The sequence below is a fragment of the Trichechus manatus genome, unplaced genomic scaffold, assembly GCF_000243295.1.
Source record: "Trichechus manatus latirostris isolate Lorelei unplaced genomic scaffold, TriManLat1.0 scaffold00253, whole genome shotgun sequence".
Lineage (NCBI taxonomy): Eukaryota > Metazoa > Chordata > Mammalia > Sirenia > Trichechidae > Trichechus > Trichechus manatus.
Genome location: NW_004444189.1, coordinates 1,402,235 through 1,422,357, shown reverse-complemented (window position 1 = coordinate 1,422,357; position 20,123 = coordinate 1,402,235). Strand labels below are relative to the sequence as shown.

General features: G+C 37.2%; 1 protein-coding gene across 1 annotated transcript in view; it reads right to left on the bottom strand.

Moving 5' to 3' along the window:
- ANKIB1 (ankyrin repeat and IBR domain containing 1) overlaps positions 1–11,208 on the bottom strand; it is a 129,033-nt gene extending 117,825 nt beyond the window's left edge. Inside the window, exons 1-2 of the mRNA XM_023724655.1 lie at positions 9,367–11,208; positions 21–296 (exon numbers count right to left, since the gene is read on the bottom strand). Of these exons, the coding sequence (XP_023580423.1) occupies positions 21–208 (188 nt within the window). The 5' untranslated portion in view covers positions 209–296; positions 9,367–11,208. The remainder of the gene's footprint in view (positions 1–20; positions 297–9,366) is intronic.
- Positions 11,209–20,123: the final 8,915 nt, after the last annotated feature.

Sequence of the window (20,123 nt, the reverse complement as noted above, 5' to 3'; positions counted from 1 at the left end):
TGGAATACAGTAATACTTACCCTAATATCCTATTCATTCCATGTCTAGCAGCATAATGTAATGGTGTATTGTGCTGGTAGGGCTCCCCATAAGATGTGTTTGGATCAAGGGATTCTTTTAGCTGAGGGTTGTTTTCATATATTTGGCAGGCCAGGTTTTCATCACCATTGATGAGTGCTTTACGGAATTTGGTGGTTGTATTTCCCATGTTTTGTTTTGTTTTCTGATAGGCAGTGGCACTTTTTGCCCTCCCTCTTCAGCCACTTCATGAATACTTCTGCAACATGTTTCACATTCTAATGGAGGAAAAAAAATATTCATATTAGATTATAAAACAAAAATTATAAAGCAGTATCCTCAAAGAAACAATATCAAAATTAGAATATTAACACAATCTGGAAAGTGTATGTAAGGGAATACACTATATTACATTTTACCAAATTTACCTTAATAGCCAGAAAGTCTCAAATTTTTAACATTACCCACGTTAACTTCTTGTTAAACTATAACATTTTCCCACACAGAGGTAGTTACACAAGCTTCACTTTGCACTATAAAAGTTATCTACATATATAAGCTTTTCAGTTTTCCTCTTTATATGGGTAGGAGATGAGCTTGCCTGACTTTTACGGTTGAATACATTTAAATTTATATATATATATCTTATTCAAGCCAGATAATTTGTGGGATGGTGAACAACGTAGGGCATTTTGCTCAAATAACTGCAGAATAAGTGTTAAATTATAGTAAAGTGAAAATGTTCAGTACTTATAAAATGTAAAAATATGACTACACAACTCAGTAATAAACAGTCACAGCAAACTATTTAACACAACTGATTATATAGAGAACGATGGACAGTGATTATTCTACTTTTGCAGTTGTTGTCTGTCACTGAGTTGATTCTGACTCATGGCGACCTCACATGTGCAGAGTAAAACTGCTCCATAGGTTTTCAAGGCTGTGACCTTTTGGAAGCAGATTGCCAAGCCTTACTTCTGAGGTGCCTCTGTGTGGGTCTGACCCGCCCACCCTTTGGTCAGTAGTCTGGGGCTTAACCATTTGCACCACCCAGGGACTCCTCTCTCTTAAGACCGTTCAGTTTATTTCCTTGTACTATAGAGAATTCGAAACAAGACTGAAAAATCAACAAATGTTTACGCATACCGTGTTTGGAAAGAGAATATGATAATGATCACATGGGCATTTACTGCTGAAGCAACGTGATGGTGGGTGGGGGAAGAAGACATGGGTACAAACACGGGATTTTGAATTTGAAATCTCATCTTTGCCTTACATTTGCTGTGTAATTTTGAGTAACCCATTTACCCTATGAAAGCCTCAGGTGCCTATCTATACAGTGAGGAGAATGACCATTATCTTAGGGATGGCTGTGAGGATTACAAGAGCTAGTTTAAAGTACCTAACACAGTCCTTGGCTAATGTGCTCAATAAATGCTAATTTAATTCAATGCCAATGTATGTTGTTTCTGAATCTGCTGTTGAACCACGATCACAATCACTGACAAACAAAAAAGCATGTGCAAAGGCAGGTATGAAAACTAATGGCCTATTCAAGCAATAGTGAGTAGGGCTGGAGTTTCTAGTGTTGGAAGAGCAGGAGATAAAACTGAAAATATGTAGAGGCCAGACTATGGAGGTCCAAGGAACTTATACTTTAGCCTTTAAAGAACAGATAGTTAAAGGTTTTTTACACAGGGTAGTGATATAATTATTTTATGCTTTAGAAAATTAACTATCGCCACAGTTTAGAAGATAGAGTGGAGAGAGAAAAAGGTAGTCTATCATGTCACCCAGTTAATGCAGTGGCAGGCTGGACATAAAAACATAGCTTAAAAAAAAGCATATGCTGAACATTATACATAGGGAAATAATATGTATAATGTCCAACACAAACTTTGCACAGGACAGTAACAGTTTTAAGAGGATACAAATTAAAGGACCAAAAAACAAATGACTTGTTTCCTTAAGTTGCTTATAAAACAAGGCTCTCAACCTTGGCTGTACATTGTGATAACCCGGGGAACTTCAAAAAGTCTTGGTGCTGAAGCTATATCCCAGAACAATTAAATCAGAATCTCTAGAGGTGGAACCAAGGCATTGGTATTTAAGTTCCTAGAGTGATTTCAACTGTGCAGACACCATTGTTATAAAAAAAAACCTCCTGGATCCCTCCAGCCAGTTGGTTACATCTGAGTTGGACCTGCAGGTGAGCAAGCAGGGTAAGACATTTGCAAAGGCTACTTCAGAGATAGGTATTAACTACCTACTTACTAAGGTAGTACATTTTCTGACCTACACATATACTTAATGTGGTCACCATTTGAATCTTTTAAGGGTTTTCATTGTTATTGTCTTTTAATTTTAAACATAAATGCATATGCACAGTAGAAATTTTTGAAAATATGAGTAAACGGACAAAAACCCCACAATTTCTTTATTGGAAGATAACCACTGTTAGTATTTTGAGATATAGCCAACCTGACTAACACTCTACACTTAACACTTGATACTACAGCTACCTCTGGGAGTTTTCAGGGACAGCCTGGATTTTATTTTATTCTTTGTTTTTCACAAAATCTAGGTACCATCATGTGCTTATTCTCAGTGAAGCAGCTTCTGTTTTGTTGTACTGCTTTAAATATTTTAAGTGTTTATTATCCTCAATAAAACTCCACTCAGTTTACTGTATATTTTATCTATAACAAAAAATAAAGGATATGATGTGGTTTCTGAAGGGTCTTTCCTAAGAATATGAAAACTTCCAGTTCTTTTGGTCTTATCTTCCCTAATAGATTACAGCTTAAATTATAACACTTTCAGAATTTTAGGTTATATTAATAAATAACACTTCTATTTGGTTTACATTATTACTTTAGCAATATGTTCCATTAGAACAATAATTCATAGTCAAGATGTGAAAAAAAGAAATATCTAAGAAAGCAATGATATCTTAGGACACTTATTTAAAGTAACAAGACACTTTAAAAAAATCAACAGTCTAAACGCGTATTGTTACTGTTAGTCATGTTGAAAAGCATAATGGCACCTAGAAATCTTTTTGTGGCTCTGTTATCTTCAATACTGTTTCATTTTTAAAAGAGTTCAATAAGCCTGCAAGTCCCCAGGAAGTGCATGACGTAGAACAGTCATAGCTTCATTCCCTTCCGATGTATTCTCACAAGTCCTGCAGAGAAACTGGCCAGATGTGTCCTTTCACTTTTTCATAGCCGCAGCTAGTATTAATTGAAGTGACTGTTCCTTATTTGAATCAAAATGCTTAACATTTCTCCAACTCCAAGATAATTCTATGGATAGAACTTTATGAGGCAAGTGATGGATTATGAAACGGGCAAAACAGCTCATTTTGTGCCTCTAAGTCTTTACAGGAAAACTTGGGCGATCCTTAATAACATTTGAGTAGTCAAGCACCCACCCATTAACCCACTGCCCTTGAGTCGACTGCAACTCATAGCGACCCTACAGGACAGAGTAGAACTGTCCCACAGTTTCCAGGGAACACCTGGTGGATTCGAACTGCCAACCTTTTGATTAGCAGCCGTAGCACTTAACCACTATGCCACCAGGGTTTCCACGCCACTTGATAAATATTTTATGAAGGAAAAAAAAGAAAATCGTAGCTGCCAATGGACTCCAGAAATTACTTAATTCCTGATTAACTTTTAATTGTGAAGGGCTCTACAATTCTAGCTTTAAATCTTTGTCTCCCAACTTCCCCATTCCTAGGTTAATAATCTGCAACAAAAACTGAAATGCACTTAATTAACATACTCCCAAAAATATTTTATAGAAGATGAACTTCTTCAGCTATAAGTGATCAACTCCTAAATTTATGTTTTCACAAAAGTTTTAGTCATACTATTGAATTGCAGTTGTCAACCCAAATGATACAACTGGCTCCCATTCTTCATTTAACTAGAAGAAACTCAATGTTACATATCACATGTATATAGAAAGATACACACATGCACACACACACACACACACACACACACACCATTGCTGTCAAGCAGATTCCAACTCAGAGTGGCCCTACAGGACAGAGAAGAACTGCTACATAGGGTTTCCAAGGCTGTAATCTTTATGGAAGCAGACTGCAACATCTTTCTCCTGCGAAGCAGCTGGTAAGTTTGAACCACTTACCTTTCAGTTAGCAGCCAAGCGCTTAACTTCTGCACCTCCAGGGCTCCTTATACACTCTCATACATATAGTCAATTTACCTTTCTGCAATTATCTGCACTATTGATAAGCATAACAATCTTAAATCTACAACTAAACTTCCATCATATAGAAACAAGTAGAAAGTTCATGCAACCAGTAGGTCCAACCCCACCCCAAGTTGAAATCAGAGAGATGAGTCTCTAGGAAGAAGACACCAGAAAGTTCAAAGAAATACTCAGTGTTACTGTAATAATACCTACAGAAAAGGAGAGGATGATTAAAAAAGAAGAGAACCTAAAAGAACTTTCAAGGAATAACGTAAGGGAAGAAAATAAGGGCAGAAGAATAAAAGCCAGGAAGTGAATATACTACAGCAGAAAAAGCAGGTGGGCAAATGATATATTAAGCTATCAGCTCCTTTCATTCACTCATTCAACAAGCACTTATTGATCACTTCCTACAGTAATTTTCAGTGGTCACTGTGCATCAGAATCACCTGGGGAAGTGACTTCAACTTGTCTCATGGGGAAAGAGATGGGCCTGAGAATTTTTAGAGTTCCCCAGATGATTATTAATATGTAGGTCAAAGTTGAGAACCATAGACTAGTTTTGAAACTATACTAAGCCAAAGGCATTGACAAGAAATGCAGAGAGAAGCAGTATAGTAGGAATTAGAAGGACCTGTGTTCAAGTTCTGTTTTCTATTTTAACAAGTAGCTTAACCTTTATGAGTTGTTTCCTCATCTGTAAGTCAAAAGTATTAATATCTACTTTCTTCAGAAAACAAATATATATGAACAAACAGAACAAAATCCCTGGATCCATGGAGTTTATACTCTAACAGCAGTAGCCAAACATTGTAAGGTTTTCGATTTGATTCTCAGTGTTGTTGAGCTCGATCTTTCTTAGGTCTTAAAAGAATTCCTTATTTAGCAAAATGCATTTGAGATTCATCCATGTTGATACATGAATCAGTACTTCAATTTTATTGCTTAATAGTAGTCCATTGTATGGCTGTACCAGTGTTTGTTTAACCATTCACTTGTTGAAGGACATCTTGCTTGGTTCCAGTTTTTGGTAATTGTGAATAAGGTTGCCATAATGGCCTTCAGTAATATTATATTGTCTTGATTACTGCTGCATTAGAGTAAGTCTTGAAATTCGGTAATGAGTCCTCCAGCTTTGTTCTTTTCCAAAATTGTTTGTTATTCTACTTCTTATGCCTTTCTATATAAATTTTAGAATGAGTTTCTTGATATCTCTATTTTTAAAGTGCCTTGTTTTGATTCAGATTGTGTTGAATCTATACATCAATTTAGGGAGAACTGCCATATTAACAATGTTGAGCCTCCCGATTCAAGAATATCGTATCTCTCCCCATTTATTTACATCTTTCTTGATTGATTTTTCAATGTTTGTAGTTTGCATCATACAGATGGCACATATTTTGTTAAATTTATACCTAAGTATATCTTTTCTTGAGGTGTTAATATAAAGGTACTTAAAAAACATTCCAGTTCCAATTTAGTATATAGAATTTAGTATATAGAAATACAACTGATCTTTGTATAGTGACCTTGTATCCTGTGACTTTGCTAAATTCACTTATTAATTCTAAGAGTTTTTTGTAGATTTTATGTGATCTAAGGTAGACAACCACATTATCTGTGAATACAGGCAGTTTTATTTCTTCCTTTTAAATCTTTATGTTGTTTCTTTTTCTTGTCTGTCAAAACATCTCATTTAGAAGTGAATAAGGAAACAGGCATGTCTAAATCTCTCCTAGTGCCTAGTCAGCTTGAGTGATACAAGGGTTCTAGGTTTGATTCTGTAAGTCTGTTGGTGAAGGGGTAGTGGTAGTCATTAGGAGTCACCTTCTGTAAAATCTTCCTTCAGTGGCTTCCTACAGATGACAGGGTAAAGTCAAATTCTCGGGAAGTGTATAAGCTGTACCATAAAAACACATTTTAAGAATGACAAGCTTGCCTGGGATTTGCATAAAGGAATAAGCAGAGGTAAGGTTGAATAGCTAGGTAGGAATGGACCCTTGGATTCCTATCAATGAGTTTCACTTCAGCTTTAGCTTTCTCAATTTCAGATCATCACAGTCCTTAATGATCTTTCACACCTCTGAAATGATAGCACATTTATTATTCTGGCTACTTTGAACTTGTCCATTGTAATTTGGTGATATGTGTATATCCCATTTACTCTAACAGAGTAATGCTATGGAGTGTAGTGAGTTGAAAGAGCTTTTAAGTTAAACAGACTTAGGTTAGAATCTTCACAAGTCTTTTAATAACAACCCCAGTGTTCTTATTTTATCATTTCAGAGCGACACTGTGAAAAAGATTAAATTTGATAATATATATACAGTTTTACAGCTCATATGAGTAATCATTAAAACATAACTTCTTCTTAAGACTATAAAGTCCACCAGGATAAGATGTATATTATACTTTCCTTTATTTGAAAAATGAAATGTTTACAGTACTCAATTTTTATTTATAATTCATAAAAACCATAGGAAATACTGCATTTAAATCTTCCCAGCCTATACCCCTAGACTTAAAAGTAAAAGCTTTTTTTTTTTTTAATTGTACTTCAGGTGAAGGCTTACAGAACAAATAGTTTCTCATGAAACAATAGTACACATATTGTTTTATGACATTGGTTAACAGCCCCACAACATGTCAACCCTCTAACTTCTCAATTTTTTTTTTTTTTTTGGTGAAAATACACATAGCCAAAGATACACCATTTCAAAAATTTTTACATGCACAGTTCAGTAACATTGACTACGCTCTTCCAATTGTGCTGCTATTCACACTTAAGATGAAGGCTTACAGAACAAAACAGTTTCTCATTTAACAGTTATTACACATGTTGCACCATGACAATGGTTAACAATCTTACAACACATCAACAATAACCTTACTCAACTTTGGGTTCCCTATCACCAGCTTCCTTGTCCCCTTCTGCCTTCTGGCCCTTGTCACTGGACTCCTGTACCTCATTAGTCCCATTTGGTTTTACGGGGCTGTCCACTCCCAGGCTGAACGGTGAACCTCGGAGATAACTTCACCACTGAGCTAACAGGGTATCTGGGAGCCATACTCTCAGGGTTTCTCCAGACTCTTTAGGCCAGTAAATCTGGTCTTTTTTTTGTGAGTTAGAATTATGTTCTACATCCTTCTCCAGCTCTGTCCAGAACCCTCTGTTGTGATCCTGGTCAGAGTAGTCAGTGGTGGTAGCCGGGCACCACCTAGCTGTACTGGACTCAGTCTGGTGGAGGCCTTGGTAGCTGTGGACCATTAGTCCTTCGGACTAATCTTTTCCTTGTATCCTGTTCTAGTAAAAGCTTTTTTTAAAAAAATGTATTATGGTAAAATACATATAACATTTTCCATTTAACCATTTTCAAGTATACAATTGAGTGACATTAATTACATTCACCACTATAAAATTTTTTATCACCCCAAACAGAAACTCAGTACCCTTAAGCAATAACTCCCAACAACAAAGACTTCTGAACATTCATGGCTTGTTTTAAGTAAATAACTGCCTTCCTCACTGAGTATATGCTAAAATCAGTTGCCGTCAAATCGCTTCCGACTCATGGTGATCCCGTTTGTCAGAGTAGAACTGTGCTCCATAAGGTTTTCAATGGCTGAATTTTTGGAAGTAGATCCCCAGGCCTTTCTTTCAAGGTATCTCTGGGTAGACTCAAACCTCCAACCTTTCACTTTGCAGCCGAGTGTGTTAACCATTTGCACCATCCAGGGACTCCAAATATACACTAGATACTCCAAAAGCCTATCCTGACATTGACCATAAAGTGGTCACTAAAAGCCTGTATCAAGTGTATTTGGTATTCTTTCACACATCACAGAGTATCATGGTATTAGAGTATCATGGGGTATTTAATGAGATACAGTTTGCCTCCCCACCTCCAAATGCTAAGAATATATAAATTCTTAAAAGTTAAAATTACTTAATGCTTTCCCCTCTCCCCTCTTATTCTTTCAAAAATTGGGGAGTTGAAGATTGGAGGATTGCTGTTTTAAAAAGTCCACGTAGTCCATGTAGATTTTAGGGACTAACACCACCACCACCAAAAACCTTACTAGGAGAAGTACTACAGCAAAATGAAATTGGTATAGTTCACTCAGGAAAACGACTTGAGATAAAAAGGCTGAATTTGATCTACCAACTGATAAAGAAAGCCTTTAGAAATGTGATGGCAAACTGGCGATAGTCTGCTGACGAATCTCATATCCTCCTGTAAGGTTACTCACTGTACAGCTGGTGCCTACGCACCTGCCCCCTCCCGCCCCCGCAACATACATCCCTTGATAGCAGTCTTTTAACACTTTTTTAGAATTTTAGCTATACTATATTTAGTTACAAATAAACAAATGTTTTTTCAGTATAAACATTAATTAAAACAACTGCTGGTATACTTTAAATGTCATAAATACATTACTGAAGCTTTAACTTTACTCACTTAAAAAAAAAAAAAGCCTAACGAAAGCAATTTAGACTTACCTTCACAAGAAAAATGAAATGCTTTTAAGTACTGATTTTTGAAATAAATTATAATGCATAAAATCATAGGAATAGAAAGAACTACATTTAAATTATCCCAGCCTACGCTTCCAAATACTGAACGCTTCTGAATATTCACGGCTTGTTGTTAGTCAATATTTTGCCTTCCTCATTAGATTATGGGGAATCTACTTTATTGGTTCTCTTCCAAGTCTAATGTTTCGGTAAGATTGAAATTTATATTACTGAATGAGCACTCAATTCATTGCACCTCTAAGCAATGCGTGGTATAGTGCAAGGGTCAGCAAACATTTTCTGTCATGGGACGGATAGGAAATATTTTAGGCTTTGTCTCTGTTGCAACTACTCAGCTCTGCTGTTGTAGCTTGAAAGCCATAGGCAATACATAAGAGAACGGGTGTGGCTGTGTCTAATAAGACACTATTTACTAAAACAGGTGGGAGTTTGGATTTGGCCCATGGGCCATAGTTTGCCAACCCGAAGTTTGGTGGAAGGAGCACAGCATAGCGGAACAACTTGGGTTGAAGTCTCAGTCTACTACTTCCTAGTTCTATCACAGGTTACTTAACTTTTCTATCCTTCAATTTCCTCACCTGTAAAATGGGGATAAGGCCGCCTACCTTGAAGAATTGTCACTATTACATAGGTAAAGTACCAAATACAGTGCTTGGCATATAATAGATATTCAATTAATTTTAGCTCCCTTCCTCTATCAGGATCTGCAAGCAACTGGTAAAGCATCAGTTGAGCCTTCAAATAACTTGATACTCATTCTCTGTAAAACAAACAAACAGTGAAACCTTGAGGAAAATGTCACCAACTCTATGTTCTGTATCAAGAATAACAAATAATTGGTAGTTATTTTTCCATAGCTAGATTTTCTTTATCATTTATTAGGTGTCTGACCTTTGGCAAATTAAAGAACTATGTACTTTTTCAACTATATTCTAGAAAAAGCTTGTATCTATCTTCGTTATTTTCCTAGCTCACTGTCAATATTAACAAAGATCTCTCCTATGTAACTACACTTACAAAGGGACATAGACTTGATGCGTGCCAAGCTAGGAAGCACTCCCATACACTGTGAGTATATGCAAAAACAAAACAAAAAACACCTAAATAAACATTACATGTGTGTTTAGGGGGAGAAGCAAAGAGGTCTTAGTCTAAAATGTTGCTAAAAATGAAGTACGGCTCAAGAGATTTGGTTGGGGTTTAACTTGCCAGATTGCACATTACGCTGAAGTCAAGTATGGCTTTACTCTTGGTGGCTTTCTGGAAGTTCACGAACATCCACAGTCTACAGGAAAACTCATGGTATTTGACAATTTTCTGACTTGAACTGAGAAAAATCTTAACAAAGAAAGTACCTTCCCAATAATATGCATTCCAGAATACAAATTCACTTTGCTATTATTCCAATATCTTAATATGGCAGCATTCAAAATAAAATGGCTATATAAACACAAAAGTATTATCACAGTAGTAATTTAAAAAAAAAAAATCTACGTAGCAGTTTAGCTGCCTGAAGTTTCTCAGTAACCAAGGAAAAGGAGATAATCTAACATATTCTGGCTCCTCTTGGATACTTTTTATAACTACATAGCTTTCACAGTGTGGAAAAGGATGCTGCATTTAGAAAGAAAGAAATGAAAATAGCTGCAAAAGGCAGCAGCTGACTGTTTCTTTTTGCCAAACTGGCAAATGAACACTGAAAATAGCCAGCATGAGGTCTACAACTGGAAAACAATCGAAACTTGGGATACAACTACTGTATGAAACAGCACTTTTCTATTTCCTATTAAAACATAATTACCTGTAATCATTACAGAAATTGAACTCTTCACATAAGTAGAATTCTCAGATAGCTGAAATTTTTCTTAGGCAGTAGTCAGCTTTCATACTTTTGGCTTTCCAAGGACTCAGAATGTTACGCATTATTCTTTAAGTCTCCCTTCAAAACTACTTTCCGTACTTTGAATTCAGAATTTCATACAGTGGCTGAAAATGAACATTTCAGGCTCCAGTGCTATGGCGCTATCAGTGAATAGTTTAATTTCAGTAAATTTGGTATCTCTGGCTATTCAGCAGTTTGCCTTCATAATTATTAAATATTGTATTGTCCTTATTTCATTAGCACAAGTGAAAATGTTAAATTGGAACTGTTTATATTGGTATTAGAAGGCCAAGGTCTCAAGATTGATACAACTGAGAAAAAGATAAAAATTATTTATGTCCTAAAAAGGGAAACCTTTAGCAAATTGAGGCTTCCTAGGCTTAATCAACCATAAATTCAATTTTGAAGAAAAAAGATAAAAATTACATATTATGTATGAAAGTTTATAAATTTGTAGCAAACTACTGTCTTAAAAGTGAATTATATGCTACATTGTGGATGAACCTTGAAACATTATGCTAAGTAGAAGTCAGAGACAAATGAGTCGGAATTGACTTGAGGGCACCTAACAACAACAAACATTATTTCATTTATATGAAATATTTAAGAATAGGTAAAGTCATAGAGACAGAAAGCAGATTAGTGGTTGCCAGGATCTGGGGGTGAGGAGAGTCAAGGTGGAGAGAGAGAATGGAGAGTGACTGCCAATGGGTACAGGGTTTCTTTTATGGTGACGAAAATGTCTTGTAAGTAGATAGAGGATGCACAACATTGTGAATGTACTAAACGCCACTCAATTGTACACTTTAAAATGGTTAATAGTTAATTTTATATTATGTGAATTTTATCTCAATTTAAAAAGAAGTGTATCATTAATGTTTACTGTTTGTAAGCAATATTAAATGCTTGAAATTTTTTAAAAAGTAAATTGTAATTGGGGATTTTGTGCTTACACTACAGGGAAAAGAAATGCTCCCTGGCATATCTCTTATAATTACGTACATTTAAATTTAGTACAAGTCTTCAAAAATATATGAGAACAATTCTCTTTCTCAAACTAACTACAAAGAACAAATACAAAATTGCTGTAATACAACATTGTTTAAATGACTCTGCTCCACCCGTTTTCAAATCAGTGAGTCTTTCTGGCTTTGCTGTTTTCCATTGTGAGGTATTCATTTAAAATTATTATTGTTATGGGGAGAAATCCACAAATATATAAGGGTATACGACTATTTAGCTTCTAGAAGCTCTGTTTCTTATTCATTGTCCTGCTGAATCAAACCCAAAAGGATTTATCAAGTTAAACCAAGTTTATATTACCATTTCAACCCCCTTTGTCTGAGGATGTTTTACCCTATTATGCAGAAAAGTGTGAGCGTAGTAGGTCTGAGACTAAAAAAGTCCTGCTTACAAGGTTGGCCCTTGGTTAGTGTCCGGGAACTTGGAGTTTGGGAGGGTTCCCTCCATTCCCTACCTGATAAGAAGAGCTCACTGTGCCTAAACTGTTTGCACACACAATGTAGTTTATGCTAAACACCTGTTTTTTTTCTGGGAGTCTGGAATTTTGGTACATGCTAAGCAAGGATGCCTACAAGACCAACCCTCAATAAAAACTTTGGGCAGTCTCTAATGAGCTTCCTTGGGAGACAACATTTCATGTGGTGTCATGATTCGATGCTGGAGGAATTAGGCACATCCTGTGTGACTCTGAGGACAGGACTGTTGATATCATGCACCTGGTTTCCTGGACTTCACCCCATTAGCCTTTTCTCTTTGCTGTTCTTTGCTTGTATCCTTTTGCTGTAATAAATCTTAGCTGTAAGTATGACTATATGCTGAGTCCCGTGAATCCTTCCAGTGAATCATCAAACCCGGGGATGGTCTTGAGGACCCTGCCCCAACACAGTGGTGTCATAAGTGAGATCTGCGAGACCAACTTTGACTCACATTTTAAAATATGGCAAAAGTATCGTTTGGGAAAACAAATGAGAAGGGGTGGGGTATGACGAACCTTTGGTGACCAAGTTCCTGCGGTGTTACACATGTTATGAAACAGCAGCTCAGACATAGTCTGTTATGAGAGGCAAAAGTTACCTATGAAATTTGAAAAGGATACATCCAACCCCAGGAGAGTTGGCTTGCTGGATCCCCTGGATGCTTTTGGCTGTACTGGCTAAAGTGACGAGGAAAATAAAAGCACAGGCTAGGCAATGACTCTGGTTTTTATTCTCTCTCCTCTAGGTGACAGGAGAAAGGGCCCAAACATCCCCAAAGGTGAGCTTTAGTGGGCCAAAAATGTTAAACATTGACATTTCTCTCTCCTCCAAGTGAAAGAAAAAAGGGGAAAAAAAGGTTAATCAGCTCCCAGGGATAGAACAAAGCTTTAGATAAACCACAGGGGAAAAGGGGGCAGGGGAGACACTCCAGCAGTTTCTTCAGCCTAGCTGTTGCTACTGCTGCTACCCCTGCCCCCTTGCATTCCAGCCAGAATATTCCCCACACCTGACTGCTGCAGCTATAATGTTAACCATGAAAATGCTAAATTTAATCTAGGAATTTAAATAAATTTGCAATGAGGAAAAAAAGAAATTTTTACAAAATGGCTATTTTGGTGGCTATTACATCTGAATGTATGATAAAATTGATATAAAACGTTATATGCTTGTCATTCCATATATGCTAGAAGGATATCCCGATCAGGAAAAGCAGCAAAGAAAAAAAATGTTAATAGGACACAACTCCTTTGCTTTTTGCCACTAGTGAGCAAATATAAATTTAAATTTAAATTCTTTGAATATTAGAAATAGAGTACCGGTAAGTCTGCATTAACTGATGATCTTTGTCTATTGGAGCCTCTAGAAACAGGGAGACAACATAAAAAGAGACAATCTCTAGACGGAAAGCAGTTTTTAGTTGCTAATGAGCTCTTATGAAATCAGGTATCTGACCCTTAGAGTCTGAAGATGTTCCAGCTCGATGTGCGTATTTGTGAATGGGTCAATTTGGACTCTTAAGACAAAAAGAGCTTGTCACTTGGACTTGGAACACAGTTGTCTGGCAATGCAGTGTCTCAGTTTTGCTGCTACAGAAGAGCTGCTGGATTTTTCTGAATCCTGAAGTCATAGATCCTAAGTGCCTGCGCCTGACTCGAAGCTAAAAACTGATACTGTGGGATATGGGCTGTTTCAGCCTCAGTACAAGCTGTGCTGAAATGAAAGCAAGTAATGGGTTCAATGAACAGAACTCAGACTCTGGAACTGCTGCAGATTTACAACCCTCTCTGGGGCCCTAGAAGCCTTGGTGGCACAGTGGTTAAGAGCTCAGCTGCTAACCAAAGGGTTGGCAGTTTGAATCCACCAGCTGCTCCTTGGAAACCCTATGGAGCAGTTCTACTCTGTCCTATAGGGTCGCTATGAGCCAGAATTGACTTGATGGCAATGGGTTTTTTGTTTGTTTTTGAAAATATCATGGATGATGGCTGGACTGTCTGGATCACTTGCAGATGCCCACAGGAAAGGGCTTATTCTCCAATGGGACCATTTGAAATTGGCCTGCTGATGGATTCTATGTTCCTGATGCAGAGGCTAACTGCATTCCTAACTTGCGATTCCTGCCAAGAGGTAAAAGCTGGGGAGGGAATGTTAAAGAAGTGTGATCCCTGTACCCACCCCTGACAGATCTGACTCTGGACCCCCTCTAGGGGACATCTCACTGCGACTGACTGGTGTTTGGGTTTCCAGATTAGTCACAATTTGTGACAATATGAACTGACAGCTTGACTCTTCTTCCCTCACCTTTCTGTTGGTACACCCATTTTAGTAAGGCAGTTTGATTATTAAATGAAGCTATCTCCATAAAGGGATCTATTCTAGGCTGCTCACTAGATAACTGATGGGAATGAAGAGGGTGTATATAAACCCATTTTGAAATTTTTTGAAAATTCAGGATTTCATCCTGATCAATTCCTGAATATGATGTGTCTTTCTGGTAAAATTATTTTAAAATGCTTTTCTGTGAAAATGTTTTTGTCCCTCTTGTACTCAACCTTTCCAGATGAAAGGTCTTCATGAGTGTAGGGAATATTTGAAAAATATGTAAAGTTATGACTGCTAAATGGGACACACTGATTTTCTAACAACAAAGACAAAACAAAAACCCAGCAACTGGAGAGCATGGGAAAGGGCATTAATGATCTTTGTTTTTCAGAACTGTTCTTGGATACTTTCCCCTCTTCCTTAAGGAAAACTCCCTATGCTGCCTTTCCTAGTAGCTATAAGTCCTGGTGGCACAGTGGTTACGAGCATGGCTGCTAACCAAAAGGTCCGCAGTTCAAATCTACTAGCCGCTCCTTAGAAACCATATGGGGCAGTTCTACTCTGTCCTAGAGGGTCGCTATGAGTCAGAATCAACTTGATGGCAATGGGTTTGATTTTTGGTATGAGTAGTTAAATTCAAACTGACTGCTGAGTCTATGGTCATACCTGACAGTACTATGAGACAGCAGAAGGTGGCCCCAGCTCCTGTACTTGCCACATAGAACATTTCAAGATGTCCGTGCTTATGTTTTCAATTCCCTCATATGCATGTGAAAGCTGGACAATGAATAAGGTAAGACCGAAGAAGAACTGACACCTCTGAATTGTGGTGCTGGAGAAGAACAATGAATATACCACAGACTGCCAAAAGAACAAACAAATCTGTCTTAGAAGAAGTACAATCAGAATGCTCCTTAGAAGCAAGGATGGCGAGACTACGTCTCACATATTTTGGACATGTTATCAGCAGGGATCAGTCCTTGGAGAAGGACATCATGCTTGGTAAAGTAGAGGGTCAGTGACCCTCAATGAGATGGATCAACACACTGGCTGCAACAATGGGTTCAAGCAAGGCAGTGATTGTGAGGATGGCACAGGACTGGGCAGTGTTTTGATCTGGTGTACATAGGGTCGCTATGAGTCGAAACCGACTCAACAGCACCTAACAACAACACAACAACATGCTTGTGAGGTGAATGAACTGATGTTATGGACAAGCAAATGTCTGGAACTGTCTGCCTTAGGCAGTCCTTCTGAAATCAAGCGTTGGAAATACTTGGGCAGGAAACCCCATGGTGGGACGCCTCATTGGGGGCCCTTTTAACCTGTACTGTCTGACCAATGTATGTCCTGCTTGGGACATTTATAACAACTATAAACCCTTTGTTTCCTGGGGTACTTTGCTCTGGGATCATACTTCTCATGTGTATCCTATGTCACACTATCTCAGGCCTGAAAAGCATTCAGGTCACTTTTGAGTATAGCATTCAGGTCACTTTGAGTATAGCAGCCAGAGTTGTGTCATGCCGAACTGATGCCTCAGACAAGGTAAAAAAATGTTAATATGGTTAATACAAAAACTTGATGAAGCCACCTGGCTTTCTAAGATGGACCTTTACGGTTGGTGGAATTTGTTTTAAGTTGCTAAATCTAGGACATCTAAAGGACATAAGTGAGATTAAGACTTTAGGTTGGTCTCACCCTGTTGCATGAGTTCCTACTGATAATTTTGCTGTAAAGATAACTTGGCCAAAGGCCAAGGGGTAGAAATAGTTAATATAGCAGGCCCAAGACTGTTATCCTTGGCCCTGCTTGGCTAGTGTCTGAGAACTTGGATTTCAAAACGGTTTCCACCATTCCCTAACTAATAAGAGGGACTCGCTTTATCTAAACTGTATGCACAATGTAGTTTACGCTCAACACGTGGTTTTCTTCAGGGAATATGGAGCTTTGGTACATGCTAGGCAAGGGTGCCTACGCGACTCACCTCAATAAAAACTTCAGGCACTGAGTCTCTAATGAACTTCCTTGGTAGACAACATTTCACATGTGTTGTCAGATCTGATGCTGGAGGAATTAGGCACTTCTTGTGTGACTCCATGGGGAGAAGACTCATCGTGGTTTGTGCCAGTTTCCTCTGGACTTCCCCCCATGAACTCTTCCCCTTTGCTAATCTTGCTTTGTATTCTTTTGCTGTAATAAATCTTAGCAGTGAGTACAGATATGCAAAATTCTCTGAGTCCCTCTAGAGAATCACGGAACCTGAAGGTTGTCTTGAAAACCCCTGATATATCTATCTTATATAAAAAATGCTCTAAAATTGGAGTAGAAAAGATTTGCATTTTTTCCTTGGTCATAGAAAAGGCATGAATTGTTGTGAGAATTAAATAAAACTATAAGTACTTAGCACAATGTTTGAAACATAGAAAACCCACCAAAGCCACTGCTGCTGAGTTGATTGCAACTCATAGCAACCCTACAGGACAGAGCAGAACTGCCCTATAGGGTTTCCAAGGCTATAAATCTTTATGGAAGCAGACTGCCACATCTTTCTCCTGCAAAGCAGCTAGTGGGTTTGAATCGCCAACCTTTTGGTTAGCAGTCGAGCACTTTAACCACTGTACCACCAGGACTCCTCTGAAACATATAAAAGGCATTTAATACATGTTTGTTCTTTCCCCTATTTTTATCGGAGACCTTTTCTATTTATTTATTGGTTCATAACTTTAGGATAGTTGAAGGTGTTCAAAATCTGGCCACCAGGTAAGTGATGAATGATTGTGCAAACCGAAGTTACAAGACAATTTTCAATTAAGTGTCTTATCACTATCTTCTTCGAACTACACAGGTATGATTACATCAATTCATTTAATTTCTGAATATTCCCAGAAACTAAAGTTACTTAAACTAAGCCCAATACATACATATATTAAAAAACATATATACATACACTACATACAAACTAAAATTTAAAACAGGTTAAATTTGTGTTAGCCTTTTATTTCCACGAAGTTAAGGATTCTCAGTAATAGTAAATGAAATTTCTATAATTTACAGGGAACTCACCAAACAATCCAAACTCAAGTTCACTGCTGGTATGTGTAAGTACAGTTTCTGAGGTGAAGGGATATTTTACTTCACTAGAAAAAATGTTTGGTTAAAAGTAGTCAATTTTAAACAAAAGTTTATATACTTACACAAAAATTACAACAGATATCTTTAAAATATTACTCAATATTGTTAAAAAGGTTGCTCCCCACTTATCACAAGTATCTAATTTTAATTCAGTATGCTCTCCCTACCAGAACTTTAGTACTAAGAGGGAGTAAAGTTTGTTTGTTTGTTTTTTTTAAGTATAAACTAACATTCTCTCGTGTTTTTCTGTGAAAAGATGAACTTCCAGTAGAAGTTCATGATGATTCTTGCAATTTACATTGCCATTCATTTAATAAAACCCTAGAAAAAAGAAAATGACAATGCTGAAAAGCATTTCTGAGTATCTAGAAATCTATGATATTAAATACTTATATGCTAAATATACATCACTAGTATCAAAACTATGTTATCAAATAAAAGATTCTTTTAACCTTTAACATTTTTTAATTATTTTTTTTATTGTTGTACTTTAAGCGAAAGTTTACAGCTCAAGTTAGTCTCTCATACAAAAATGTACACATACATTGTTATGTGACCCTAATTGCTGCTCTCCCTACACTGTAATAGCACACTCCTCCTTTCCACCCCCTATTTCCCGTGTCCATTCAACCAGTTCCTGACCCTCTTCACCTTCTCATTTCACCTTCAGGCAGAAGCTGCCCATTTAGTCTCATATATCCACTTGAGCTGAGAAGCACACTCCTCACGAATATCATTTTATGGCCCACAGTCCAGTCTAATCTTTGTCTGAAGAGTTGGCCTCGGGAATGGTTTTAGTTCTGGGTTGACAGTGAGTCCGTGGGCCATACTTTCTGGGGTTCCTCCAGTCTCAGGCAGGCCATTAAGTCTTGTCTTTTTACTAGAATTTGAGTTTTGCACCCCACTTTTCTCCTGCTCCATCAGGGACTCTCCGTTGTGTTCCCTGTCAGGGCATTAACCTTTAACATTATAGCTTCCTACTATATTGTGTATAAGTCCTAATAAGCATGAGACTGTATGCCTTTCCTTTTTTCTAAGACCACGTATGTGGTCTGTGTGTGCATGTGTGTGTGTGCACACGCAAGTTAAAAACAAATCAAATTCCCAGTTAGGAGTTTTTAAAACATGCTACATTTTCAGTTAAACACCCAATTTCAGAGAGGTTATTAGCATTACCTACTACATAAGAAACTCCTAAGAGAAACAGAAGAGAGGGTATAGCCAGTTTTCTTCTGATGTCACAGTCCTTTTATTCACAATAAGCTATCTGAAGATTACAAACAGGGATAAGGATGAGTGGATGATTAACATCTGATGTCACAATCCTACTTAAATAGTCTTGTGAGAGAGAAACCCAGGAAATAACAATGCCTAGTTCTTTTCTTGGCTGCACCATTCCCTAGACATATCTGAGCTAAGTAAAAACACCACTGTTCTTCTATTCCAAAACATAAAATGGACCCCTCTTCCAAAATTTCATTTTTAAGTTCCTTGTACGAAACTCACAAATTGTTTTCAGCAATAATTTTAAACTGGTTCATTTCCTTTCTGGACCTCAGCTACAAATGGTTATTAATATGCATGTTGTTGTTAGGTGCTGTTGAGTCGGTTCTCACAGCAGCCTCATGTATAACAGAACGAAAACCCTATGGAGCACAGCTCTACTCTGACAAACATGCGGTCACCATGAGTCAGAATCGATTTGAAGGCAACTAGTTTTACTATATACTCAGTGAGGAAGGCAGTTATTTACTTATAACAAGCCACGAATGTCCAAAAGTTACCAAAACCTGCACCATCCTCACAACCGTTGCTATGTTTAAGTCTACCATTGCAGCCATTGTGTCAATCCATCTTATTGAGGGTCTTCCTCTTTTTTGCCGACCTCTACTATTATGCATGGATGTTTAAAAACTGGATGTTCATAACAAAAAATTACACAACTTACATTCCCTTCAAAAAGGAAAAACTATTAGAAATAACCACAATGCAATAAACAAATTACACTACAAAATAAAATCACAGAGGGCTCTGATTTTTTAAAAACATTTTCAATGTTTTTATCATAAAGAATTCAAGTAAAAAGGGTATTTTGTTAATTTTCAATTTAAGGGGAAAGAGTATCCCTCTAGTCCATTTTCAAATATATGGAAAAAAGAGAATGACTTTAATTCAATTTAGAAGAAGTTCAATTAATTTCAAATTTTGAAAAAACTGTGAACAAATATTTTCCTGTTTAGCCTCCAATTAAGTAAATTATGGTAAATCCACTCAACAGAATGCTAGAATACAGTCACTAAGATCATGTGTACAACTTTATTTTACATTGGAAAATGCTTACATAATCAATAAGTTAATTATAAAGTTGTTGTTGATGCTGTTAGCTGCCATTGAGTCGGCCCCTGACTCACGCACAACAGAATGAAACATTGTCCTGCTCCTTCCACAGGATCAGTTTCAGACTGGACTGTGTGATTCATAGTTTCATTGCCTACTTTTC